Source organism: Pinus tabuliformis, chromosome 8 (assembly GCF_031772625.1).
Source record: "Pinus tabuliformis cultivar Carrire ecotype Pingquan chromosome 8, CPIR1, whole genome shotgun sequence".
NCBI lineage: Eukaryota > Viridiplantae > Streptophyta > Pinopsida > Pinales > Pinaceae > Pinus > Pinus tabuliformis.
This window is the reverse complement of record NC_142294.1, coordinates 22,807,159-22,832,469: the sequence shown is the minus strand read 5'-3', so window position 1 is coordinate 22,832,469 and position 25,311 is coordinate 22,807,159. Positions and strand designations below refer to the sequence as shown.

General features: G+C 39.7%; 1 protein-coding gene across 1 annotated transcript in view; it reads right to left on the bottom strand.

The window, feature by feature from the left end:
- Nucleotides 1-22,327, bottom strand: part of LOC149233956 (protein ESMERALDA 1-like) — a 92,648-nt gene extending 70,321 nt beyond the window's left edge. The window contains exon 1 of the mRNA XM_089368103.1: nucleotides 21,522-22,327. Within this exon, the coding sequence (XP_089224229.1) occupies nucleotides 21,522-21,911 (390 nt within the window). The 5' untranslated portion in view covers nucleotides 21,912-22,327. The remainder of the gene's footprint in view (nucleotides 1-21,521) is intronic.
- Nucleotides 22,328-25,311: the final 2,984 nt, after the last annotated feature.

The following is a 25,311-nucleotide window of genomic DNA, read 5'->3' as shown; positions in this document are numbered from 1 at the left end:
GCTTCTACACTGCTGCAACCACCTCTGTGCCTCGCACTGTTGCAACCCCCACTTTGTTGCTATAGACCTCTGCACTATAACTTTGTCTTGTCGCTCCATCACATCTTGCTTCTACCGACATTCGTCATCCTACTACTATCATTCAGGGCTCTCGTAGCTGGATATCATCCAAGAGTTTGGGCACCTCAAGGATCCCGCCACTACATCTTTTGTAGTCCTCCTGACTACAGCTTGATGTCACCCCACCTCTTCTATAGAGGTGCATGAGCACTCATGGCACGATCGTCATCGGTCTCGACTTCTTTCTCCGCCTTGGCCGGAGTTGCCTTGGAGTCAGAAGCCTCTCCCTTATTCTTCTTCCTGGGACATTGGGTTGCACAATGACCCAGCTCCCCACAACGGAAGCACTTCACCTTGCAGATGTCCTTCTTCTTAGATCTTCTCTAGCTCTGATACGATGTCCAGAGCTAGAGAAGATATATTCTTTAAACTCTGGTTTCTAGAGACTAGTCCAGCAACTATTGTACCCTTCTCCATCCTTATTTTGAAAATGTTGCTGAATCTCAAACTAACCTCAGGGTGGATGATGTCCTAGAAGGCAGAGAGAACATCATCATGCAATGTTAGCAAGGGAAGCCTAAAGAACAACACATTTGACATCTTATGCCAGATTCAGCCTTGAACTATAGTTTAAGAGAAGATTATCTAGTCCCAGAGAAGATGTCATAGAAAACAGGGAGAACATTATTAGGCAGTGTTTAGCAAAGGGAAGCATAAACAAGGGCACATTTGACATCGTATGCCAGATTCAGCCCGGAATTATATTTTCGGTGAAGATTATCTAAAAAGTAGTCCGACAGCTTCTCTGTGGACAATGGCACATTTGATATCTTATGCCAGATTCAGCCCAGAACTATATTTTGAGTGAAGATTATCTAAAAAGTAGTCCAACAGCTTCTCTGCAGTCAGTTGAAACAAATGTCAGATCATAAAAATACAACTTTCAGATGCAGGAGCTTTAGTGGGTGAAAATGGAAATCTTCCCTGACTAGGCATCCACACAGCCACCGATTTGTATGATGATCTGGCAAGAACATGGAGTCCTTTGGACTGATCTAAACCAGCAGTTTGCTGCAAGTCATGCAAATAAGATAATTGTGGTCTGCATTCAAGGTCTGTGGATTATGAAAATACAACTTTTAGATGCAGAAGTTGTGATATATACATCCTTTAGAGAACAAATCAGCAGAATGAAGAAAGAGCAAAATACAACGCAGCTGCAGTTTGCAGAGCTCCAAGTTATCCAATAATGTTTTATATGATTAATAATTATGAGAACTGACTGGAGATGTGAAGGGAAAGGAGAATACCTAATCTGCAGGTATGAAAGAGAGTTATAAAAGTTTCAATTCTATTTTGATGGCATAGAGCCTATATTATAACAATGTTAGATCATTTATTGAGTTAAATTAATTGAATTAACAGATCTATGAGTGGTCTGTAACACCCACATCTTATGTAAATCGAATTTAATTGGTTGATAATGTAATATCAAATCTTGCTATCCTCTTATTATTGTTGATTTTTGGTAGGTGCGGTTGAATTTAATTGGTTGATAATGTAATATCAAATCTTGTTATCCTCTTTTTATTGTTGATTTTGGGTAGCCGGGGTTGGTATTCCCAGCTACTCCAAGTCAACCCAAAAAAGAAATATAAAGGAAGAAATTTTGAGTTTAAACTGCCTCCAAAAGTCAAGTCGGCCCCAGCCAAGAGTCAACTATTAGGGCTCTTCCAACCATTATAAATATATATTCAACCTTCCTCACTTGGAGCAATTCGGATCATCAAAAATTCTTCTGTTTTCTGTACAAACGTGTGAAGGAGAAAGGGAGACGAGACCAGCCAAGTTTGACCTGAAATTTGACTCACGTTGACTGAAGGTTTTTCTAGGCAGATTGACCGACTCTGAGGCAGTTGAAGAGGCCGAAATTTGGCCTGTTTGACCAGACTTTGACCAGCCATTACAGGAGGCCGAAAATACCTATGTTTGACCAGGTTTGACCTGGGCTTGTTTACTGGGCAGTTTGACATTATTTGACTGGAACAATTAGATTGTATCTCTTATTGAATTGGACAATTTCTCTAAGAAAAGGTTGCTGGGTTTTTTCCGTAGTTAGGGTTTTCTCAGGGTAAAAATTTGTGTCTCTTGTGTTTGGCTGTCTCTTCATAATCCTACTGTCATTATTTTACTGATGAGATTTATATGTATAATTGCATAATGATGAATCTGACATGAGATGAATTGGTAAAAGAATCATTGGAAAGTAATTATCAGATTAGGTAAACATGAAAAATCAACAATTATGTTCTTTTTAATGACAGAGTGTATCAGCTTCTAGTATTTCATATTTTCAATCAGCACTAACCTGCGAAGAATCATTATACATCCCTAAAAAGCGGAAGGAAGACACTGGTACCATTGCCAATGTCAGACCGTCTCCCACTATGTTTGGAATTTTGAATGCTCTGTATGGTGACCAGATCCATATCGAACATTCAATCCACACAAGATATTGTGTCGTAGCTACCCCAGTTCAACATGGAAGGTAAAAAGCTGTGAACTCATACACCTAAGGGTGATACTACAATGAAACCTGTTGACCCTGCCGCCTACACCTACCTACAAGTTAGTGAGAAAATCCTTCAACCCCACAAGGTGTGGTTGGTGGCAGGGAACTCAGAGAAAGGGTTGTCAAACTAATCCTGACTCTCTCCGTTTGAGCTATCTCCTAAGTTAGCTAAGGGGGGTGGTCCCTAATGAAAAGTTAAGTTAAAAAGGATGAGTTTCTAGAAGAATTGTTAGAGTTAAATAGATTACTCTTTAAGATTTATAAGCAAAAAAAATGATATGAGCAATAACCATCATAAGATAAGCATGAAATACATAAACAACCAGTGCCTTCCAAGTATCTGTTCTCTAAGAAAGGAAATTGTATTTTGCAGAAATGAAGTGAAATGCTTTCAAATGTAAAGCCAAAATAACCTTGAAAAGTGAAACATTAAATTGTTAGCACAAGATATTATAAATGCTTTCAAGATGAATAAGTCTACAAATCAAAGCATGGAAACTATCTTGCTCAAAGGATATAAAAATAACTCAAATGTTAGACCAAGATGACAACATGCAATTAAGTTTGCAAGCCAAAATAATAGTACTTGAAAGTGAAATCAACCATTCATGTCAATAAGCAATTAAACCAAAAGATGAGTCAATTTCCAAGCTCTGAGAAATGGCTTCTGAAAACATATAACGTCCAGATGTGACTATATAAGCAGAAAAATCACTCTCAAGCAAACAAGAAAGTTTGTTGAACTTCTGAACAGTCAATGCAGCCTCCAGGATGCGAGAGGCATGGACAAAAACCACTATCATCAACCTCTTCAACCACCCCTCCTAGATACATCCACAAAAAGGGTTCTTAGCTATGGAATGAACTTTGCTATTGTGGCGGCAAAGATCTCCATCGAAGATTTGATATGCAATGTAGAAACTGCCACTAAAAATCCTCCGATTAAAAACCATGAAGACCATAAGACAAGAATGAATTATAGGGATAAGAAGGGTATGAGGATGAGGATGAGGATGAGGATGTCACATTAAAAGACTAAGAAAGAATAAGGATAATTTAATCCTCCAAGGTGACAAGGGGAATGCAGCTGTGATTATGGATACAACAGATTATGACAACAAGATGTTGGAAGTGAACACCTGACAACCAACAGAAGCTACAGAAAACTTGATAAAAACCAAAGCAAGATCATTAAAGAGGTCGAGGTTATCAAGAAACCACCATCTATTGATGAGAGCTCAAAATTAAAACTTATGTCCAAATGGCAAAAACTCCAAGACATGTCGTGTATATGGGTTACCCAAGATATATAAAGATCAAGGACCATCGATACCTGTTACTCATCCATACACGGGTAACCCTAGGAGAAAAAATTTCTCCTATGCTGCAAATTTCCAGCCATTCGTCAGCAATCAGCTTCCATGACCAGCATTCTCCACATTGAGCAGCCCCTTTGATGCCTCTTGCTTCTCATATGCACAGCTCATTTACCCAGATCAACATATTCATCCAATGTTGGTGGTTCAACACACATCAGGTACATTAGTCATGATTTCATAGGCTGTGTTTTCATTTAATGCATTAGGCATTTAAAAAGGGATCATGTGTTGAATTTGGAAAATGAATCATATGATCAGAAGTTATACTTGTTTCCTTATTTCACCTTGGTGGTGCTTCTCCTTCTAGTCAAGTGTGACCAACCTGGGGCTTTTCTTTCACTGTCCAAGAGGGGCACAAATAGGAGGCCTAGATTGAGATAGTGTGACCATGTTCTTCAATACTTAACACCTTCCGTGCATCCCCTTTCTCTGTAGTCCTACCTTTTGAGCTGGTTGTTGTTAGTCGCTTGTATTAGTTCCCTGCTTGTCTCATCCTATGAGAAGAGAGGCTTGAAAATGCCTAGAGGTTGATGCAGCTGCAAAAAGAAACAAATAAAGAACATGTGCCAAATGTCAGAATGAAAAAATGTGGCAAGGGATGAATTATAATCAAAAACCAAGTTAGCTTGAGCTCTACCCCCTCATGTGAAACCCATCAACCCCAGTGCCATTCTTATCATGATCTATCAAAATAAAAGGGACTTAAGAACATCCCAAAACCTATGAACAATGAATTGCCCATCCAAAAGGGGATAAATGAAATCAATGAAAGCTTGTTGAACAAGCTAATCAAAGCAAAGTAAAAGGCTAAGTAAGGGGTGGAAAAAACAGTGCCAAGGAAAGAGCAACTCAAGTAAATGCAAGCACTCTCTTCATAAAGGCGCTCATGGATAAAGGTCTTGAATAACCTAGTAATGGCTCTAACACCACTTATGCAGTCCACTCCATGACCATATCACATCACATTCACCATTGATTGAAGGGCTGACCTAGGAATTGTTTCTCCCCTTGGAGCTTGGAAGCACCTAATAAGAGTAATTGATAACCCTCCCATACCTAAATCCAGCAACTCATATAACGTCATAAGCTAGTGTGAAGTTTGAAGAGGATACCTGATGTGATCTACTTACGTGGCTTATGCATTGAATATTGCTCACTTCTTATGTTTCAATGACTCTTGTATGCTTGATGATTTGATCTCACTCAATTCCTTGAGTTATGATTAATGTTTCCATATTGTACATGTTCCTTTGGAGGACATTGGTGATGACAACCACATTTCGTTGATGTACATTGTGCACTTGATGATTAGTGTTGGGCTTGATGATGACTTGGAACACCTCTAAAGACCTTTCTCCACCTTTGTCACCTTCAACATTGTTGCTTGAGCTAGGATATTGCCTCTTGGAGATGACTAAGTACTTTGTCCTTGACATGGGGCTTAGATAAATGATTTTGGGCTTGACAAGGCATCTATTGATGATGAACATGACCCTTGGACTTAGAGACATGTTATTTGATGATTCGTTGCACCTTTTGAGGGGAGGCATGCCATTTGGAAATGATGTCACTCTTTGGAAGCCTCTATACTCACACATGTGGCCTTTTTAAAGGCATTTTTCTTGTTTTAGCATTGTATCTTCATCTTTGAGGCTATTTTGAGGGTTGGATTGATGACTTATCCATCTTGTATCATGGATTATTGTCATTTTAGGGGCTTTTACTGAACTATTAGCCTAATTTAGGAAAAGCACTTGGTTACCCTAGTATAGATAAGAGAGCACTCTCCTCACTTGAGACAATTGCACATTGGAGAGATATCACTTCTCTTGAGTCTTAACTTGTCTTTTCTCTCTTTCTATGGAGCACTAATCAAGTGAATTCTTTTGGGAAAGTTTATGGTGTTGATCATTCTCTTTCATGGATGATTATTGGTGAATTTTGATGGTGCATGTCATTAAATGTGAGTTATCTTCCTTTTGATCTTGTTTATCATTGATGGATAAGGGTTGCTAAATATGCACCATGGGGCAAGGTTCTCATCAAGTTCTTTTTAGGTGACTTAGGTTTAGCTCCCTCCCTTGTTTGTCCAAGGAAATAAAAGGATGTTAGGGTTAGATGACTAAGGGACACAAGTTGGTCTCCCTTAGTTTCTTTGAACCCACATCCATCTCTTTTCTTCCAAGGATTTGTTACTCCTGGACTCCATTAGCCCTCGATTGAGAAAGGCAATAGTCTTATCTCTTGTGTAAATCCTTAAATCCCTAAAAATCATCTTTTAGTTGTTCTACAGTAAATGAGGGCTTAATTAGAGCAAAATTATATATTTAAGCATTTATTGTCTCAGATGTTATTGTCATATGGTTAGGGTTTGTTTGGAATACATTCCAAAAGGAAAGTATCATTTTAAGTGTGTTTTTCAGCCATCAATTCGTGCTCCCATCTAGGTTATAAGTGTTGTTATATGCCTTTTTAACCATAGAAAATTGTTGTAATTTATTCTCTTCTTTACTCATGATTTTAGCCCTGATTTTACACTTTATTATCATAGTTTCCAGGGCTAAATTTTCTGCCATCATAAATTGTTTTACTGCTGCAATTTCTAAATTTTTAAGCTAGTTTATGATAGATGTAATTTCTTGATTTTATGTGTGGGGGCACTGGGGACCTATCTTGAGCCTCTATTGGTTGACCTAAGCCACTAGAAGAGTTGTAGTAACATTTGAACTCAAATCCGGAAATTACTCTTAAATCCACATTAAACCATAAATTCCTAAACGACGGGAGCAGTTGTCGAGGTATCAGTGGTGAGATTCTCATTGTTGCACATTGTCTAGGTCACTTAGTGAGGCTTTGTACTAAGTTGCTAGATTTTGTTGTAACAAAGACCAACTGTAAATATGATTGGTTTACCAACACATAAACTCTTGAGGTTTCTTGCTAATGACCAAGTTGTCTCATGGGAAACACCAATTCGTTTGTCAAGGATTCTCTCCATTGGCTAAACGAGATCAAGAATCTAAGAATGGATGCTAACGATACCCTAGTGAGCTTTGATGTGGTTTCTTTGTTTACGAAAATCCCGATGCATGAGGCCATTGACCTAATTAGTCTTTTGACCAATAAAGAAACAAAGGTCAAGGTTTGTTGTTAAATTTAGTTAACAATGGTATGTTCTATGCTTAGCACAATTACTTCAATGTTCCTTAAGCAGCCCAATAGCAATTTCCAATTTAGATTTCCAGTAGCAATCACATTAACCATTAATCACATTGACAGTAAAAGTAGATAGAACATAAAACAATATGCAGAAGACAAGCCAAGACAAGAGGACACCAGATTTGGCAGATGCCAAGGAAAAACCCCAAGATGGGGAAAACCCTTTGATCAATTCTTCTTATTATTATATCAAAATGTTCAACAGAGAGAGAGTACAAAAGTCAAATTGACTTGCCCAATTCAAAGTCAAAACAACCCTGTCAATTTCTGCAGTCAAACTTCAGCCCTAACCAGAAAGTCAACGTTGGTCAAAGCAGCAATAGAATGTCCTCAAAATAGCTCGGTCTTCCCCAGTCAAACTCGACTTGATCAGGAGGTCAAAGTCAGCCCAAAACAATGACAAAGTCAACAGTCAAACTCGATCAAATTGCTCTCTGAAATCTGTGATCAACCTGCAATTTGGTTTGCAGTCAAAGTGCTCAAAAAACCTCGGTTTTTGTGCCAAAATTTGCAGCCTGCTGAGACAGAAATATCCCCAAAAGATCGAAGTCAAATGATGCCCAAAAGGTGTTGGTCAACGCTAGTCAAACTGCAGTCAACTCTGTAATTTCGGCCCTGTAATTCAACTTCTGAAATTCATCCTTCTTGATCCACACATGTGAGAGAGAAGAATGCCCAATGTAGTACGAACCAATGAGAGGAGAGAGAATGTGTGAGTGAAGAAGATGCCAAATGAGGTGAAAGGTCACTTGTATTTATACAAGTCGTTGAGGGTGAAGTGACACATCCATTGGGATTTCTGAGCCTACATGATGATGTGGCCAACCTTGACAATTTGCACATATGTGGGCATAAATTCAAAATAACATTTCTGCTTGTCCAAATGAGCTGATCTTTTTATCAATTTTGGTCCTCTCAAAAAGAGGAATTTAATGCAATCATCATCTCCATCAAATGAGCTATCCTAAGGTGGAATTTGGCCCTAGTTGCCAATTTTAACACTCCCTCTCAACTAGGGAGAATTCCACCTGCCAATCCATCCATCATCATTGTCGACCATCATGCCATCTTATCGTCATGTACCTGCTCTGTTGAACCATGATGTAATAATGAAGAAGAATTAATCGAGAGTGAGTCACAAGACCTTACCACTCTCCAGTGACAAAAGTCAGTCCAGAGGTAGAACCTCAATTGGTCCCAAATCAAGTTGTTGAACACCATGCATCCTAGACATAAGGAGTACGGCAGTACATGATGCATCCATCAGTAGTGTTATGGTCCCTATCCACTTTTCCCAACTCATTGGTCAGATGAGAGGTACTTCCCATGAGTCCCAGACTACATGGGTAAGACGTATGTTGGGGCATCAGCAGGAGAAGGTGAACCACTTGTCCTGCTCATATGCCATAGGAGAAGGTGAACCACTCATCCTATGCATATGTCAATCGTAGGGGAAGGTGAACCACTCACCCTACATACATGTGTCCGTAATCGTAGGGGAAGGTGAACTACTCACCCTACACAAATGTCTACCATCATGGGGTATCACAGGGGAAGGTGAACCACTCACCTTGTACATAGCGCACCAATAGGGGAAGGTGAACCACTCACCCTATGGTCACTCATAGCTCCAAGAAGTACCCCAAGCCCCCAGGAGCTCCCAGAGCTCAGTGTCCAACTCAAGTGAGACCCTCATAGGAGGGTCTTTCCACGACTCCAAGTCTCTCTCGGAAGGCTAAGAATTTGACCTTCCCTAAGGGATTCGTGAGGATGTTTGCGACCTACTCATCAATCTTGATGTGTTGGAGCCTTATTGCTCCCCGCTGTACCATATCCCAGATAAAGTGGTACCTGATATCAATGTGCTTGGAGCAGTCGTGGAACATGGAATTCTCTAAAAGGTGAATTCCACTTTGGTTGTCACAGTAGATCATGATGGTATCCAACACATGCTCAAATAGCTCACTAAAGAGCTTCCTCAACCAAACAGCGTCACAACAAGCCATACTAGCTGCAATGTATTCGGCCTCGGCGGTGCTTAAAGCAACCGATTTTTGCTTCCTACTCATCCAAGAAATTGAAGCAGACCCCAATGAGAAGCAACATCCAAACGTGCTCTTACAATCCACCACACTGCCAGCCCAGTCAGCATCAGTGTATCCATGTAGCCTCAAATTTCTGGCAATGTATCTTAGTCCATAGTTGATTGTGCCACGGAGATATCTCAAGAGATTCTTAGCAGCAATCCAATGTATGTGATGAGGTTCGACCATAAATTGACTCAACGTATTCACAACAAAGCATATGTCAGGACGAGAGTTTACCAAGAACATCAGGGCCCCCACAAGTTGTCTATATTTAGAAGGATTTGCCAATTCAAGCCTAGTAGCACTTCCACATAGCTTCTTGAAGTTGAGTTCCATCAGAGTAGACACAGACTTGCAATCCACCATCCCACATCTCTCGAGCAGCTTCACAATGTATTTTCCTTGAGAAAGGAAAATCTCACCTAGCTTTTGCCAAACCTCCAAGCCTAGGAAGTAGTGCATCAGACCTAGGTCCTTCATCTCGAACTTAGAAGCCAACTCCCTCTTGCATTAATAAATGAGAGGGTCTATACCTATCAAAAAGAGATCATCCACATAAAGGACCAAAATGAGAGGCATGTCTTTTTCATCCTTGAAGTATAGGTTAGGATCAGCATCGCTCCTTGTAAATCCCAGCTTCATAAGATAGCTATCAATCCTCTCATACCAAGCCCTAGGGGCTTGCTTCAACCCATAGAGGGCTTTCTTCAACCTACACATGTGTGTCCTTCGATCTTGTACTTCGAACCCCTCAAGTTGTTCTACGTAGACTTCCTCCTTAAGCGAGCCATGCAAGAAAGCAGTCTTAACATCCATTTGGTGTAGGCTCCATCCTTGAGAGGCAGCAAGGGCAATAATGGATCGGATAGTGGTATATTGGGCAACCGGTGCAAATATCTCATCATAGTCCACTCCTTCCTTTTGAGAGAAGCCTCGAGCAACGAACCTGGCCTTGTATTTTCAGCACTCCCATCAGCTCCATGTTTGATTTTGTAAAGCCATTTAGAAGTGACCACAGACTTGTCCTTGGGTCTAGGAACCACATCCTAGACATCATTCTTCATGATTGATTCATACTCCTCATTCATTACATCCTTCCATACTTGGTGTTTCACAGCTTCTTCGAACGTACATGGCTCAGATTGAACAATAGTACTCATAGCAGCTAAGTACCCTTGATACCTGTTCGACTTCTTACTTTCACGAAATGTCCCTCTTGGATATGTCTTTTAGCATCTTCAAGAGTATCTTTGAGCCACAAAGGTCTTTTCCTTGAGGTAGAGGGATCACCAAGAGGTGGATCAATGGGATCCATCGGGCCTTCAACATTGGGCATTAGTTCATCTGTCGGAGATTCATCCTGCTTTCCTGCAACATCATCATTGTCCTTCCTTGGGATAGGGAGATCTTTGGCTTTCCCAAGGGCAGAATCTTCATCGAAAGTGACATCATGGCTTATTTCCACTTCTCTTTGACCAAGCACATAGATTCTATATGCCTTTGAAGTTTCACTATAGCCCACAAATGTTCCTTTCTTCCCAAATGCTTCTAACTTGTTTCCTTTCTCTTTAAGCACACGAAAATACACAGGACAACCAAATATTCTAAAATGAAAAACATCGGGTTTCTTACCAGAGAAGACTTCTTCGGGTATCTTAAAATCCAATGCTTGATACGAGCTCCTATTTTGAACATATACGACAGTGTTGGCAGCTTCTCCCCATAAGAACTTCGATAGACCTTGGTCATGAAGCATGGCACGGGTGGGTTCTATGATTGTTCGATTCTTCCTTTCAGTAACTTCATTTTTCTCAGGAGTGTATGGAGTGGTGACCTCCCTCTTAATATCAGCCTCTCTACAAATATCAGTCCTCAATATTTTGATCTTCTTCCCGGTTTGATTTTCAACCAAGGCTTTGAAAGAACGGAACCATTTGAACACTTTGTCCTTCTTCTTCAATAAATAGATCCTCGTTTTGCGAGAGAAGTCATCCACAAAAATTGCATAATATAAGTATCCTCCTAATGATGTTACAGGCAACATACCAGATAGATCAGAATGGACCAATTGAAGAATGTCAGTAGTTTGAGTTTCATTCAAGGGAAATGGTCCCCTTGTAAGATTTTCGGCTGCACAACCTTGACGAACACCTTCATGATGTATGTTGAACTCGGCCATACCTGTGCGGTTGGTTGGGCAGTCATATTCTATTCATCATTTTGACAAAATTGGTATCTTTCCGTATAGAACGTAATTCACTTATCCATTATACTTTATTAAGACATTATATCCATCGAACCTCATCTTCCTTACCTGTAAGGCTTTGTAATGAAGGTGAGCAAATCTTCGATGTCGTAATTCAGATTGGAGAGAAGTATGACAAGTCATAGCTCCCAAAGGACTTCCTCCAACTTGATAGAGACCTTCAACCCTAAATCCAAGTGTAAATGCATCTTTAAGGTTTCTTTGCCAAATACGTACCTTTCCATCAATGAATGCTACCTTGAAGCCTTTATCTTCCATCACAGAAATAGACACCAAGTTCTTCTTCAAATCGGGTACATATAATACTTCTTGTAGATGAAGGGTTTGACCTTGATTTAAGTGAAGAGTGACAGTCCCTATCCCTTTCATGGGGTAGGTGGCATTGTCTCCAAGTATGATCTCCAAATTAGTCTTCTTTTCAATCAAATTTGAGAGGGCCTCCTTGTACCCGGTGAAGTGCCTTGAGGCTCCACTATCAATCAACCAATGATCCAAAGTATCCGAAGGAGAGGCAGTAGTGAGGGCGGAAATAAGATAAAATTCTTTTTGTTTTTCTACAACATTAGTTTCCTCATACCTGGAATTTCTCGTCCTTTTGGGAGGTCGACCATTACCATATCGAGCAGCGGGAGCATTCCTCTTTCCTTTATTGTTGAACCTGTTGTTCCTTTGATTGCCATTGCCTTTGAAATTGTTGTGATTGTTGTTGTTGTTGTCATCCCGTGGAGTATCCTTCTTGTGAGGACACTCTCTAGCATAGTGGCCAAACCTGTTGCAATTGTAGCACCTTCCTTTTCTTCCTTCTTTGAATCCCTGCTTGAATCCTTGACCTTGTCTCTTTGGACCAGCATTGTTCTTCCTCTTTGCATGAGCGGAGAAAGCAATAGGTTCATTTCCATTTGAAGGTTTGTCTCTCTCCATCATCCGTCTCTTCTTGTGTGCATCTAGCCAATAATTCATCGAAACTAGGAATCATGTCATTGTTAAGAATAGTGGCATCCCATGCTCTTGTGAGACCTCCAAGAGCAATGAGAGTGAGCTCCGTGTCAACAACAACTTCTCCAATAGATAGAAGATCATTCTTGATTTCTCTAATCCTCATGAAGTAGGATTGGATAGACTCCCCTTTGTCTATCTCGATATCCTTCAACTTGTTTTTGAGAAAGAGGATTTGATTTGCATTGTTCACTTTGAACATCCCAACCAACTTATCATACATCTCCTCAGATGTTTCTAACTCAGAAATATAAGCAACCAAATGCTTTTGAATAAAGTCTATAATGATTCTTTTAGCTTTGACCTCACATTTCTCATATTTCATCTTTACAACAACAAGTGCATTTAGCTCCACCACTCTTCCCTTTACATAGTCCATAGCATCATTCTCTTTCAAAGTCAAATCCAAAGTCATCTTCCATGGATGATAGTCGAATCTGTCCTTGAGCTTATCCTTGGATTTGAAGTATGATGTAGTCGCCATTAAAGCTAGACCAATATTCTTGTCCAACAACTCTTTTCATAGTGATTGCTTCTCTCTCTCTCTTGCTTGGGCTTTGTCTTCACCTAGCCTTTGATAACATGTTAAATTTAGTTAATAATGGTATGTTCTATGCTTAGCACAATTACTTCAATGTTCCTTAAGCATCCCAATAGCAATTTCCAATTTAGATTTCCAGTAGCAATCACATTAACCATTAATCACATTGACAGTAAAAGTAGATAGAACATAAAACAATAGCAGAAGCCAAGCCAAGACAAGAGGACACCAGATTTGGCGAATGCCAAGGAAAAACCCCAAGATAGGGAAAACCTTTTGATCAATTCTTCTTATTATTATATCAAAATGTTTAGCATAGAGAGAGAGTACAAAAGTTAAATTGACTTGCCTAATTCAAAGTCAAAACTCAGCCTGATCAAGAGGTCAAAGTCAGCCCAAAATAGTGACAACGTCAACAATCAAACTTGGTCAAACTGTTGTCTGAAATCTACGGTCAAAGTGCTCAAAAAACCTGGGTTTCTATGCCAAAAGTTGCAACCTGCTGAGACAGAAATATCCCCAAAAGATCTAAGTCAAATGATGCCCAGAAGGCACTAATCAACGCTGGTCAAACTGCAGTCAACTCTGCAATTTTGGCCCTGTAATTCAGCTTCTGAAATTCGTCCTTCTTGATCCACACATGTGAGAAAGAAGAATGCTCAATGTAGTACAAACCAATGAGAGAAGGAGAGAGAATACGTGAGTGAAGAAGATGCCAAATGAGGTGAAAGGTCACTTGTATTTATACAAGTCGTTGAGGGTGAAGTGACACATCCATTGGGCTTTCTGAGCCTACATGATGATGTGGCCGACCTTGACAATTTGTACATGTGTGAGCATAAATTCAAAATCACACTTGTGCTTGTCCAAATGAGATGATCTTTATATCAGTTTTGGTCCTCTCGAAAAGAGGAATTTAATGCAATCATCATCTCCATCTAATAAGTTGTCCTAAAGTGGAATTTGGCCCTAGTTGCCAATTTTAACAAATTGAAATCCACCTACTTTAGTTTTCAAGGGGTTCTTTATGAGCAAATAGAGTGGGATCACCATTATCACTAGCTATTGCTAACTTACATGCAGAGAACATTGAAAGAAAGGCTATTGACGCTTGCACATTGAAGTTTAAGCTATGGAAAAGATACATTGATGACAACAATGTAAATTATCTGCATGGAAGGGAGAGTCTTAATATATTCCTTGAGCATTTGAACAATCACGGTGATAATATAAAATTCACAATGGAGATGGAGGAGAACAAATGCATAGCATTTCTAGATGCCCTTATCACTAAGAATGAGATTGGCTCTCTAGATCATCATGTTTACACGAAGATAACTCACACTAACAGATACTTACATGCCAAATCACATCACTATCCTGCTCAAGAAGTAGTTGTTATTGATACTCTTGTGACTCGGGCCATCTGAGTCTTTGACAAGTCTCATGTGGAGCAAAAAACAGGCCATCTTTCCATGGTTTTTAGAAATAATGGGTATGATATAAAACCCAATGTTGCGAACATCAACATCGGGATAAAATCGGCAAGGGTCTGAAAACCAAAAAATCATAAAAATCGGGAAAATATCAGTGGAAATCGGCAAACATCGGCAAAATTAAGATACCATAAAAATATCAATAAAAATCAAAAAACATCAGCTAGGAAATAGAGAAAAACCTGAACAATCTCAATTCTCAATAGAGAGGATGATTTCAAACTCAGTGTTACATGGCAACCTAATATACACCTGCTCCACAACAATAACGAGGTTTAAGTCATTTTTATTGCATTGGTTGGGTTGTGTTAATGCTAATTATAATGGCAGGTTGGCTTCTAGTCAACCTTGCTTTGATAATTTGTTCCTCTAATTAATAATATGTATATCACATGAAGTTGTCATTTCCTCAAGCATATTTGTCTCCTGAAGATGATCTCATGATGGTGATTGAAATGTTGAGAAGACTAATATGTAACACAGTTTTCCATCTCCTCTTTTAAAAAACCTTCTGCATGAAGAAATAAATTTAAAGAAACAGTTTCTAATGCCACGAAACCGTTGTTAACTGATGGTATGGAAATGGACAATCACACATTGATGTCTGCAAATCCATTCGGGATGCACAAGGTATTGCAAATGACAACTATAAGTTGAAAGTGTTTATCGCAGCTCTGTTTAGAATTACATAAGATAAGATAAGATAAGATAATTTTATTAATGTCCAACAAATGACCATAATAGGTCAACGGGACTGTCGGTTACAATGATTACATCATGCCTAGCCGGTGGACCAAACGGTCCCCTTTAACATTTCTTTTAAAAAGCAAAGAATACATCTATAATCTAAGTAAATGTAAATGTAGAAGCTAGAAGCTCTCGGCTTCGGAAAAAAGCACTGCGATGAAGCAGAGAAGGAGAAGAAGAAGAAGGAGAAGAAAGGAGTCTCCTATCCAGTTCCTACTCCTAACATCCAAGGTCGAGAGAAGAAAACTGAGAGAAGCTTGTCAAAGTCTGTTGTCCTGTGGGCATACTGGGTTGTCGCTGTTGTCGCCTGGAGGTTCTAGGGCGCCTCCCAGGGGTGGATACAATCTTGGAGCGCTGGTGCATTCTGGTGGGTCGGCCCCCCGGGACCACAATGATATGGTCTCAGTGTCTGTGGGTCGGTCAATGGTTCTTTTGGTGCCCTGTGCTGATGGTAGCGCTCTAAAGAAGTCTGTGATCTTCTGCATGGTGTCCGATCTGGTAGGGGGCTGAAGAAAACGGGCCCGAAATCTAAAGGCCTCCTGGAGATAAAGTGCAAGGCATCTCGGATCAACATATCTGAGGAAGCTGGTCAAAGTCTGAGAAGACCTGAAGAGACAATGAAAAGGACCTTGAATCTCGTAGTAAGCACGGCATACGAAGATGAAGTGTGTCTCTGTCTCTATCTCCTGTAAGTGACAGAACTGGCAAATCCTATCAGCCCTATCGATGTGGTGATCTGTCTCCACTCAGAGTCTGTGAGACCCAACTCTGAGCTGCCCAAGGGGGATTCTAAGGGCATGCATCCAATGTTGGAACGTGTACTGGGGTCTGATGATGAGCCCATCCATGATCTCCAGGCAATGCTCCGCGTAGAAGGCCATTTTTGGACACAACCCATTGGGAGGATTGGTCCATGGAGTCTGAATGTATCGTCTATAAATATCCTCCTTAATGATTTTATTCAGCTCTTGCTAATTGGGAAGGAGGTGGCCTGGAGCGTTCAGAGAGAACTGAAAAGGAGGGAGATGGTCAATCTGGATTCCTGAAGCCTCCAGAAGCTCTGTCACACCGGTGTACCAACATTTGGATCAGCCTGTCTGCATATGAGCGATGTTCTCTGAGAAGCAATATGCTAAATATGGGTATCTATCACGACCCTTCCTTGTGTCTGCCAGGCCTTGGAGCCTATGCAGGAGCAACAATAACCTGAATAACACCTATAGGCAGAAAGGTTGAGCCCCGAACTCTGCTAGAATGATGTGCTGAGGAACTGTCTGCTTGCACCTAATGAAACAGCACAAAAGGAGGGTCTGGACCCGCTCCGCTGAAGCCCAATTTGACTCTAGGAGAGAGGGACCCCAAATATCTTAGCCGTAAAGCACTGTGGGGCGAATCAAAGTGTCCATGATGCTCATTTTGGACAAGATGTCCTCGAAATGGTGCCAGAAACACTACCTCTCCAGAAGGGCTAGGGAATCATACCCTTTGTTGATCCGAGGCTGGAGGGCTGGCCGCAGGCTAAATCAAGGACCTGAAAACTGAACTCCCAAATATGTATAGGTGCTGACAATCTCGATCTCTTCTCCTTTAAATAGGAAGTAGAAGTCCGAAGTTTTCTTGACTCCATTGAAGATAATCACTTTGGTTTTACCCAAGTTCACAGTTAGATGCCTCCAATCACAAAAAGCTGCGAGAGCATCCAGCTGTCTCTGAAGGCCTTCTTGGGAGGAGGCAATAAGGGCAATATCGTCTGCAAAGAGGAGGATGAAAATCAAGACCTGGTGAAAAAGACACCCATCATCGATATAGATCCCGAATAAAGTAGGAGAAAGGGGGCATCCTTGCTTGACTCCAATGGTGCTTCGGATGAAATCCGACATTTCTCCGACTATCAGAGATGGCCAAGGACGATCTCATAGAGGCGCATGATAGCTGTCAGGAGGGTCGAGGAAATTCCAATCTCTCTTAGCCTTTGGAAAAGATCTTCCCTCGGGACTGAGTCAAAGGCCTTCCGAAAGTCTACAAAGCAGCAGTACACTTTAGAGGATCGATGCCTAGCCTCCTCGATCATCGCACGAAGAGTAAGGAAGTGGTCCATCGTCTGGTGGTCTGGGCAGAATCCTGCTTGGCCCTTGGCCCTGAGCTGTCTCTGCTCAAGGAAATGGGAGACTATTCTGTGGAGTGTTGTAGCATATAGCTTGGAGAATGTGTGCCCAACCATGATTGTCCTGTAGTTGTTGGGGTTGGAAGTAGGCCCTGACTTGTGGATCGGGTAGATAATGTGGTGTGACCATCCATCCGGAAATCCATCCCGAACCACCTGGTTGAAAAGGTCCACCAGATATCCTACAAGGGGGCAAAGTCCATGCTTGAAGAATTCTGCCTGGAAACCTTCTTCGTCTACTGCCCTGTTGCTATTCATTGTCCATATTGCCTCTCTGATATCTTTGTCGGAGAAAAGGTGGCAGGAGGTGGGGTGAATAACCTGAATCAGAGGCTGCCCACGAATGTCATACAGCTGGGAGGTGTGAGAGAACATTGAGGCAGGATCAAGGTCGACAGGGGTAGGAGAGCGCCAGGAAAGGATGGTCCCCCAAAAATCTTTAAGGGAGCGAAGGAGGAGAGTAGAAAGAACCTGTCTCCTATGGGCAATGAAAAGGTGCTTCTTGCGGCAAAGGAGCCGACGGTAGGCTGAACAGAGGTCTAGGTATGTTGGTAAGGAGTTCTGGAATTCGTGTCCGAGATCCTGATGCATAGACTTGCATTCTTGGTCATACCATTTGTTCATAGGGCAATTTCCTGGTTTGCGTGAGGTGGTGGCAGTACGAGTAGAATGGGGGAAGGATTGGAACGCAGCTTCCCAGATTGCATATGAGAGGCACTGGTATTTGTCCTTGGCGGAGCTGAGAGAGGCGAATTGGGACTCTGATGGGAGTGTCTGTCTGAGGATAGAGGAGAAGAGATCAGGGTCACCCTCCTCAAATCGGAAGGTGGTCCTAGGAGGGCTACGGGGAAGAGTAGGAGATGGATTCCAGGGGTTAAACTGCAGAGAGAGTGAGAGAAGTGCATGATTTGCAGGAGGGATGGGGGTTATCGAGAAATTTTTGATATAAAGGAGGAGATTTGGGTTCGCAATAGCGTAGTCAACCACACTTGCTCCGCCTCCAAATGGTCTGCAGGTAAAGAAGTGCGAGGATGGGAAACATGGTAGGCCATTCAGAATTACCAGCTCATGAGATTCTCCCAACTGTAGCAGATATCTCCCATAGGCAGTGGTGGGTCCCAAGTGATCCTCGGAGGCCCGGTGCATGTCGATCATGGTCGGATCAATCCCCCGGGTGCAAAATATATCCTCTGTCCGGTCGTGAATAGGAGTATGGAGGTCTCTGGTCCGAGCATTGAAGTCCCCCATGAGGATGACGTCCCCTACTGCCGAAAACCTGGTGATGTCAGAGTACAGGTCTGTAAAAGGGTCTCTGTCTGAGCTATTGTGAATAGCGTAGGAAGACGAGATAGGTGGGAAGTAACAGACTGCGACATAAATGTCTCTCGGAGGTGATGTTCTGGCTCTAATCTGAATCCACATGAATCTAGCATACTCATCGGTTGTGACCACCGATACTCTGCTCCTGAGGCTATCACGAACAAGGGAAGCAACACCCCCTGATCCCCTGACACCTCCTGAACTCTGTGTCTCTTGTCTGCAAACTGCGGCCCACTGGTATCCTGTAATGTCGTGGAGAGGTCGGACTGGGCTCGCATGAGTCTCGATAACAAGGAGGATGTCCGCTGAGTTAAGGGCTTCATAAAGTAGGCCTGGTGAAGACTAGAATGAGCCATTGCCATTCCAGCAGTGAACCGACAGATCCGTGCCTCGCCTCCTCTCTGCTCAGGCCCATCATTTGGAGCTACCTGAACGGGATGCCCATCCTAGGGGGAAGGTGTCTCGAATAACTGCCTGAAGGTTTCTAATCACTGAACAGAAGAAAAATGTGATCACATGATAACCAAACTGACATGCATCTTGGGTTATCTTCAGAAAAAATATGAATATCCTTGACCATCAAGTATAGTTTTGGATACATAGGCACAGTCTAGAAGAGATCATGTTAGAGTTCCCGGGATACTAGCAACGGGGGAAAACATCATGGTGAAGCTCCAAATGGACATCTTAGAGAAGACAGTAAATTGATTTATAGAAGGGTTGCCACATAAATTGCAAGTGCAAGTGAAGTAGACTAATCGGCCTACTTAAAGGATGCTTTCTAAGTGTAGCTGTTCAATTTCATGAAGCAACAGATGAGACAAATCAAGAAACAGACCAGAGAGGTAAAGGAAATATAGTTTTGCATGAAGGTTTGAGGATGGAAGAATAAATAAAACAAACACTATCTTGCTCGGATAATCGTATCTATAGCATAAGTGAATAAAGAATAATAATTCTAAAAATGAACGTCCCACAAATAAGATAGCATCTCAAAGAAGTCTGATGAAGGATGTCATTTGAAAGGAAAATAATGAAGGTTTCCGTTTAGTCGGGCCCCCGCCTCAAGAGTCACCACAGGCCATACATCCCCTTACTCTCCAGTTAGCTTTGTTCTGTTACATTTATTCTTGCAAGCTAGGGACCGAATGATCGGTTAGATTGTTGGATGTATTGAATTGTTCATTGAGTGTTGAATTCTTGAATTGTTTTTGGTGAGTGAATGAACCTGTGATTCCAGACAAAGGTGTGAGTGGGTTGAGAAGAAGAACATCGGAAGTACGTGTCCTCCAAGGGTTTTGTTTGAATTAACTGTCTTGGAGATTTTTCCCAGAAAAAATTCAAAAAACCTATTGACAATTTAAATAAGGGTCATAAAATTTCTTAAAATGTCCCATGAACTACTTTACTACAAGCACAATTCAGCACCTGTTAGCTTTCATCATTTGGATTTAAACTCAAAAGGAAGGTTAACAGATAGATGTATCAAGGCACAGTTTCACAGATTACCATTTGAAATTAATTGATATCTACTTGTCTCAATTGACCCTAGATCAGCAAGTCTGGAATAACTTTCCTCATTGAGGCAGCTAACGGTCCAAGTCCGATAGAATCGTATTTCCATACCCCATCCCCTTAAATAGTAGAGGACGAGAACTATGCCCTCCTAACAAATTCATCAAGATTGATCTCTCTATAGTTTCTGTAAATAAGATGAAACACAAAATCTGCTGATGAAATTCCAAGTAACTAAGCCAGTGGCAATGTTCCAAAGCTGGCAGAACCTCCATCTTAGATTACTCTCTCGTAGCATTTGTCAACAACTTGAGCTTCAAGCTTCTCAATGGTTCTTGAATTTGTTCAGCAGCTTTCGATAAGTATTACTACTGGACCTAATCTGAGGATTTAAACCAAAAATATAGTTTAAAGTCTTCATAAAATAAGATGAACCAAATAACTGAATTTAAAGTCTCTATGAAAAAGGGCGTACTCATTTCTGCAAATTTAAATAAATAACCACAAATGTTCAGCTGCCTGGGACAAATATGCCAAGACTGACCTATACTCAAGATTTGAACTCACAACAAGGCTGGGAAACCTTAATTTAAATACTGAAGAAGAAAAAAACAGAATTGTGTCATTCCTGCCAAATTAAAAATATGTCGAAAAAATATTAGCTGCTTTGAATAGATATATAAATACTGAAGCTATTCACGATATTTAAACTCAAATAAATCTGAGAAATTAGTAAATTAAAACTACTGAAAGAAAGAGTATTGTTATAAATTTGGAAAATGAGCTGAAACTTTGAGTTGCCTTTAGTAAATATAAAATACTAATCTCGAGACTTAATCCAAAGTAGGTTGGGGCAAAATATGTTGTGATTTCTGAAAAAATATAGAAATAAACATATAAAAACTAAACCTGCTCCCGAGATTTGAACTCAGAATGAAGCTGAAAATATCTAAATTCAAACACTTACAGAAAGAGCGTTGCTATTTCTGCAAAGTTAAAGGAATCGCTATAAATTTCGAGCTGCTTTAAATAAATATATAATTACCGAACCTATTATCGGGACTCGAATACAAAAAGAAAATTGGAAAGGGGAAGAAATGACACCGCGTTTTAATTTCCGCAAAACTGAAAAAATAACTGAAAATTTTAGAAAACGAACCCCATCGTACGTGGCGTTGTCCTCTTGCATTGAGGGCCAGAGGTTCTCGAACACTTGCGGGCTTCGGTAGACGGAACCGGGAGCCGGTCGATGTTTAACGACGCGGCTCATATCGAACGACATGGTTCCCATGTAGAGCAGCATCCCTGAAATATATATGAGCGGGGCAAACAAGAAAAGTCCATGGCGCCTCAACAGCACAGAGAGCAGAAGCCACACAACTTTTTGCAAAAATGTCCGGGGCGGCAGCGGAGGGCCGACTCCCTGCATGCGCCCGCTCTTCGTCCGGCCATGTCTGCCGCCATACCTTGGCGACGACCGGCGAGGCGATGATGGCGGAGACGGAGAGCTGTGCGAACTGCTGCCCGAGAGTCGATTCTTTGCAAGCATTTCTTATGCATTCATGCATATGTTTCTCATCGCCTCTAATCGGATCTGTGCATCCAGTTACTTCTCCTGAAGAAAAAATCGTGTGAGCTTTATTTATTTCTTTCCTCTCCGACAGCCGCAATTCAACTGTTTACGCAATCTGTCTCCGAAATGGTCGCAGAAAAATATGTTCGAATATCACGAAATTTTTGGCTCGGCTTCAACGGATTTGCCGAGACTCTCGTCCCCTGTACTTTTTCGCTGTCAGAGGCCAGGGCCCTCGGCTGACTGGCACGTATCGGTAGCCTTCCGGTCTTTAACAGGTCTCTCTTTCTTTCCGGTCTCGAGGCTTTGACTTGCTGCAAACCCGATTTCCGGTGCCTCTTTATATCAAAACCTGAGTCTCTCCTCGACCCGTTTTTGCTCTATTATCATATGTGGTTTTGACAACGAATGTGAGGAAATCTCCAGACCCCATGTGATGAGCAAAATTACAAAAGACAGCTTTAAACCGTTAAAATCATTCTGTTAATGCTTAACTAAAATTTGGTTAGTTCATAGAAACCCTCTCAACTTTAAGTTGATATTATTAATGAGTTCATTATAAAGTTGAAACGCATATAAAAATAAAAATAACTTTAAATTTAATTTGGAATATAAAATTACATAGATGTAAATATTTTGCTCAAAAGAAAGATTAATATTTATTATTTTTAAATGAAAATTAGTTATTTGAATATAAATAATAAAAGTAATTTGAAATAAATCAATTTATAAAAATTATAATAAAAAACACTTAAATAATTTGAAATAAATCAATTTAGAGGAATGGTAATAAAAAACATTTAACATAATTTTATGATGGTATGTTATTGGAATTTCAATTTTCTATCATTTTTCTTAGTTTTATACTTTATAAATATTTTGTATAAATTATTAATAAAATTAATAATAATAAGTATGTTATTAAATATATTGATTTAGTATTTTTATCCAAAATTTGTATATATATATAACATGTTATAAAACTGTTGTTTAAATTCTTACTTTATGATCATATGACTATTTTGCTTAACCTTTATTTCAATCATAAAACAAAATCTATTACATATAACTCCATCGAGTGAGGATTGAGAAATTGCTTCTTTAAACATTCTTTTAATGTTATTTTATAATGAATTAATTTCCTACAAAACTTTAATTTAGTTGGTATTGATTTTAGATCTTTTAGAAGTATGGTTAAGGAAGCAATCATTATTAATGCATTGTGTAATCCCTTATAACTTTGAGAGACCTAAACAATTCCAATGTATTTACATTTTTATATCTTAGTAAATGGTTTATATAAATTATTAATAAAGCTAATAATAATACATATAAATTATTAAGAAAACTAATAATAGGTATCTTATCAATGATATTAATTTAGTATTTTATCAAATATTTAGACCCATATGTAACATGTTATAAAAGTCTTGCTGAAATTCTTACCCTACAGTGTGATCATATGACTATTTCTATTTTGTAGAACCCTCATTTCATAAATAAAACAAAATTGATGTAATTACAATCCCGCTACTACATATAAGTCCATCAGGTGGGGACACAGATATTGCTTCATCTTTGAACATTCTTTCAATGTTGTTTTACAATGAATTAATTTCACACTAAACTTTAATTTAGTTGGTATTGATTTTAGATATTCTACAAGTAATGTTAAGGAAACAATCATTATTGATGCATTATGCATTTGCATCATCTTTGAACATTCTCTCAATGTTGTTGCAACTATTAAATTCACGCTAAACTTTAGTTAGTTGGTATATATTTTAAATATTTTATAAGTAAAGTCAAGAAAGCAATCATTATCCATGCATTATATAATTCCTTTACAACTTGAGAATGACTTAAACAACTCCAAGGCATTGTTTAAAATTATTCCTATAGCCATGCAAGGCAAAACATCACTTCCTATGTGCTAACCACTTGATTGGTACCCTTTGTATCGAGGTATCAAGTCAATTCAATTTCACTAGAGAAATTTTCAATCCCAAGACCAACGTTGGAAGCCAATACTTCCACTCAATCAAAGTCAATTCCCATCAATCAAGGCACATGTTAGTAGATCAACAAGCATGCTCTATAAATCATCTCAATCTTTGTGTCATAAACAATCTCAACCAAGTGATAAAATGTGATTAATCAACAAAATACAAACTAATTTACAACTCATCTCAACGTTGACTATCGATGTTCAATCTACCTCAATCAATATAAACATATAATATAATGATGATGATGATAATGATTAATGTCCAATAAGACCAATGTAGTCTATCTGACCTTATGAAAGTAGGAGATTAATTGTGACTCTTTAATATTTTATTTTTATGATGAAAAATAAGGGAAAGAAGGGCTTCAATATCACTATAATTTTGTTGACTTAACAAGTCAAGAAGGTTGGTAGTGTGGCAAATGTTTTGGAAATGAGAACGGATGTGAGTAAGAGTCAGGCAATTTAAGAGAAAGTGTTTTTCATCTTCAACCCTCTTAGTATCACAAAGGTGACAAATTCTTTCATCGAAGGGTGCTTTGGTAATAAACTAATGCCTAGTTTCACTTTGAATCTCATGAGAATTAGTTCTTATCTTTGCAATGTTCATTTTCTTCTTAGTATTGGTCGAGACAGAAATATAATTTTGTTTAGCAAGGGTGGGGTTGATCACATCCTTATAATACCTTAGCTTCATTTTTGCCTCTAGCTCCTTATCATCCCATAATTTATCCTTAAATTTGGAGGTAGTAATATTTTTAATACTATCCTTATTCCCCAAGATTATCTCTTCCTTTATCCCTTAATCATCAAGTCAAGACTAGGCATCCTTATGCCACCCATGCTTGAGACAGAGGTGGGGATTTTGGCTAGAGTTAGAAGCGACTTTGGGGAACCTCTTGGCTTCCATGTTGTAAATCTTCTTCTTATACATCAAATACCTAAACATATGCATGGTTTCAATGGGGGAAAGGCTAGCTTCGATTAAGAGGAAAAGGTAGGGAAAATTCCCTTTAATCTTGAGGTTGTAGGTTATAAGTTGCTTTTGAATCATCTATATCTTCCTTCATGACTCTCTGGATATACTGCAACCCCAAACCTCGCATCCATGTAAAATAACACGGGTGACGAGAGTCTTAAAGAGGAACCTTTTTTTACTCCAAATCCAAAGATCAATTGATTTACAGTTGTTTCAAGCTCATAATAAGATTTCCAGCCTCCAATAATTCTTTTCTCAATGCTATAATTCCAGTTGAGTTGACGATGAATTTCATACCTAAATATTTATATGAAGAACCTGCTCCAAGTAATTGTTATCATCGTTGAAATTACCATGGTTGATCGTTTTGGATTTAATTATCATGACTT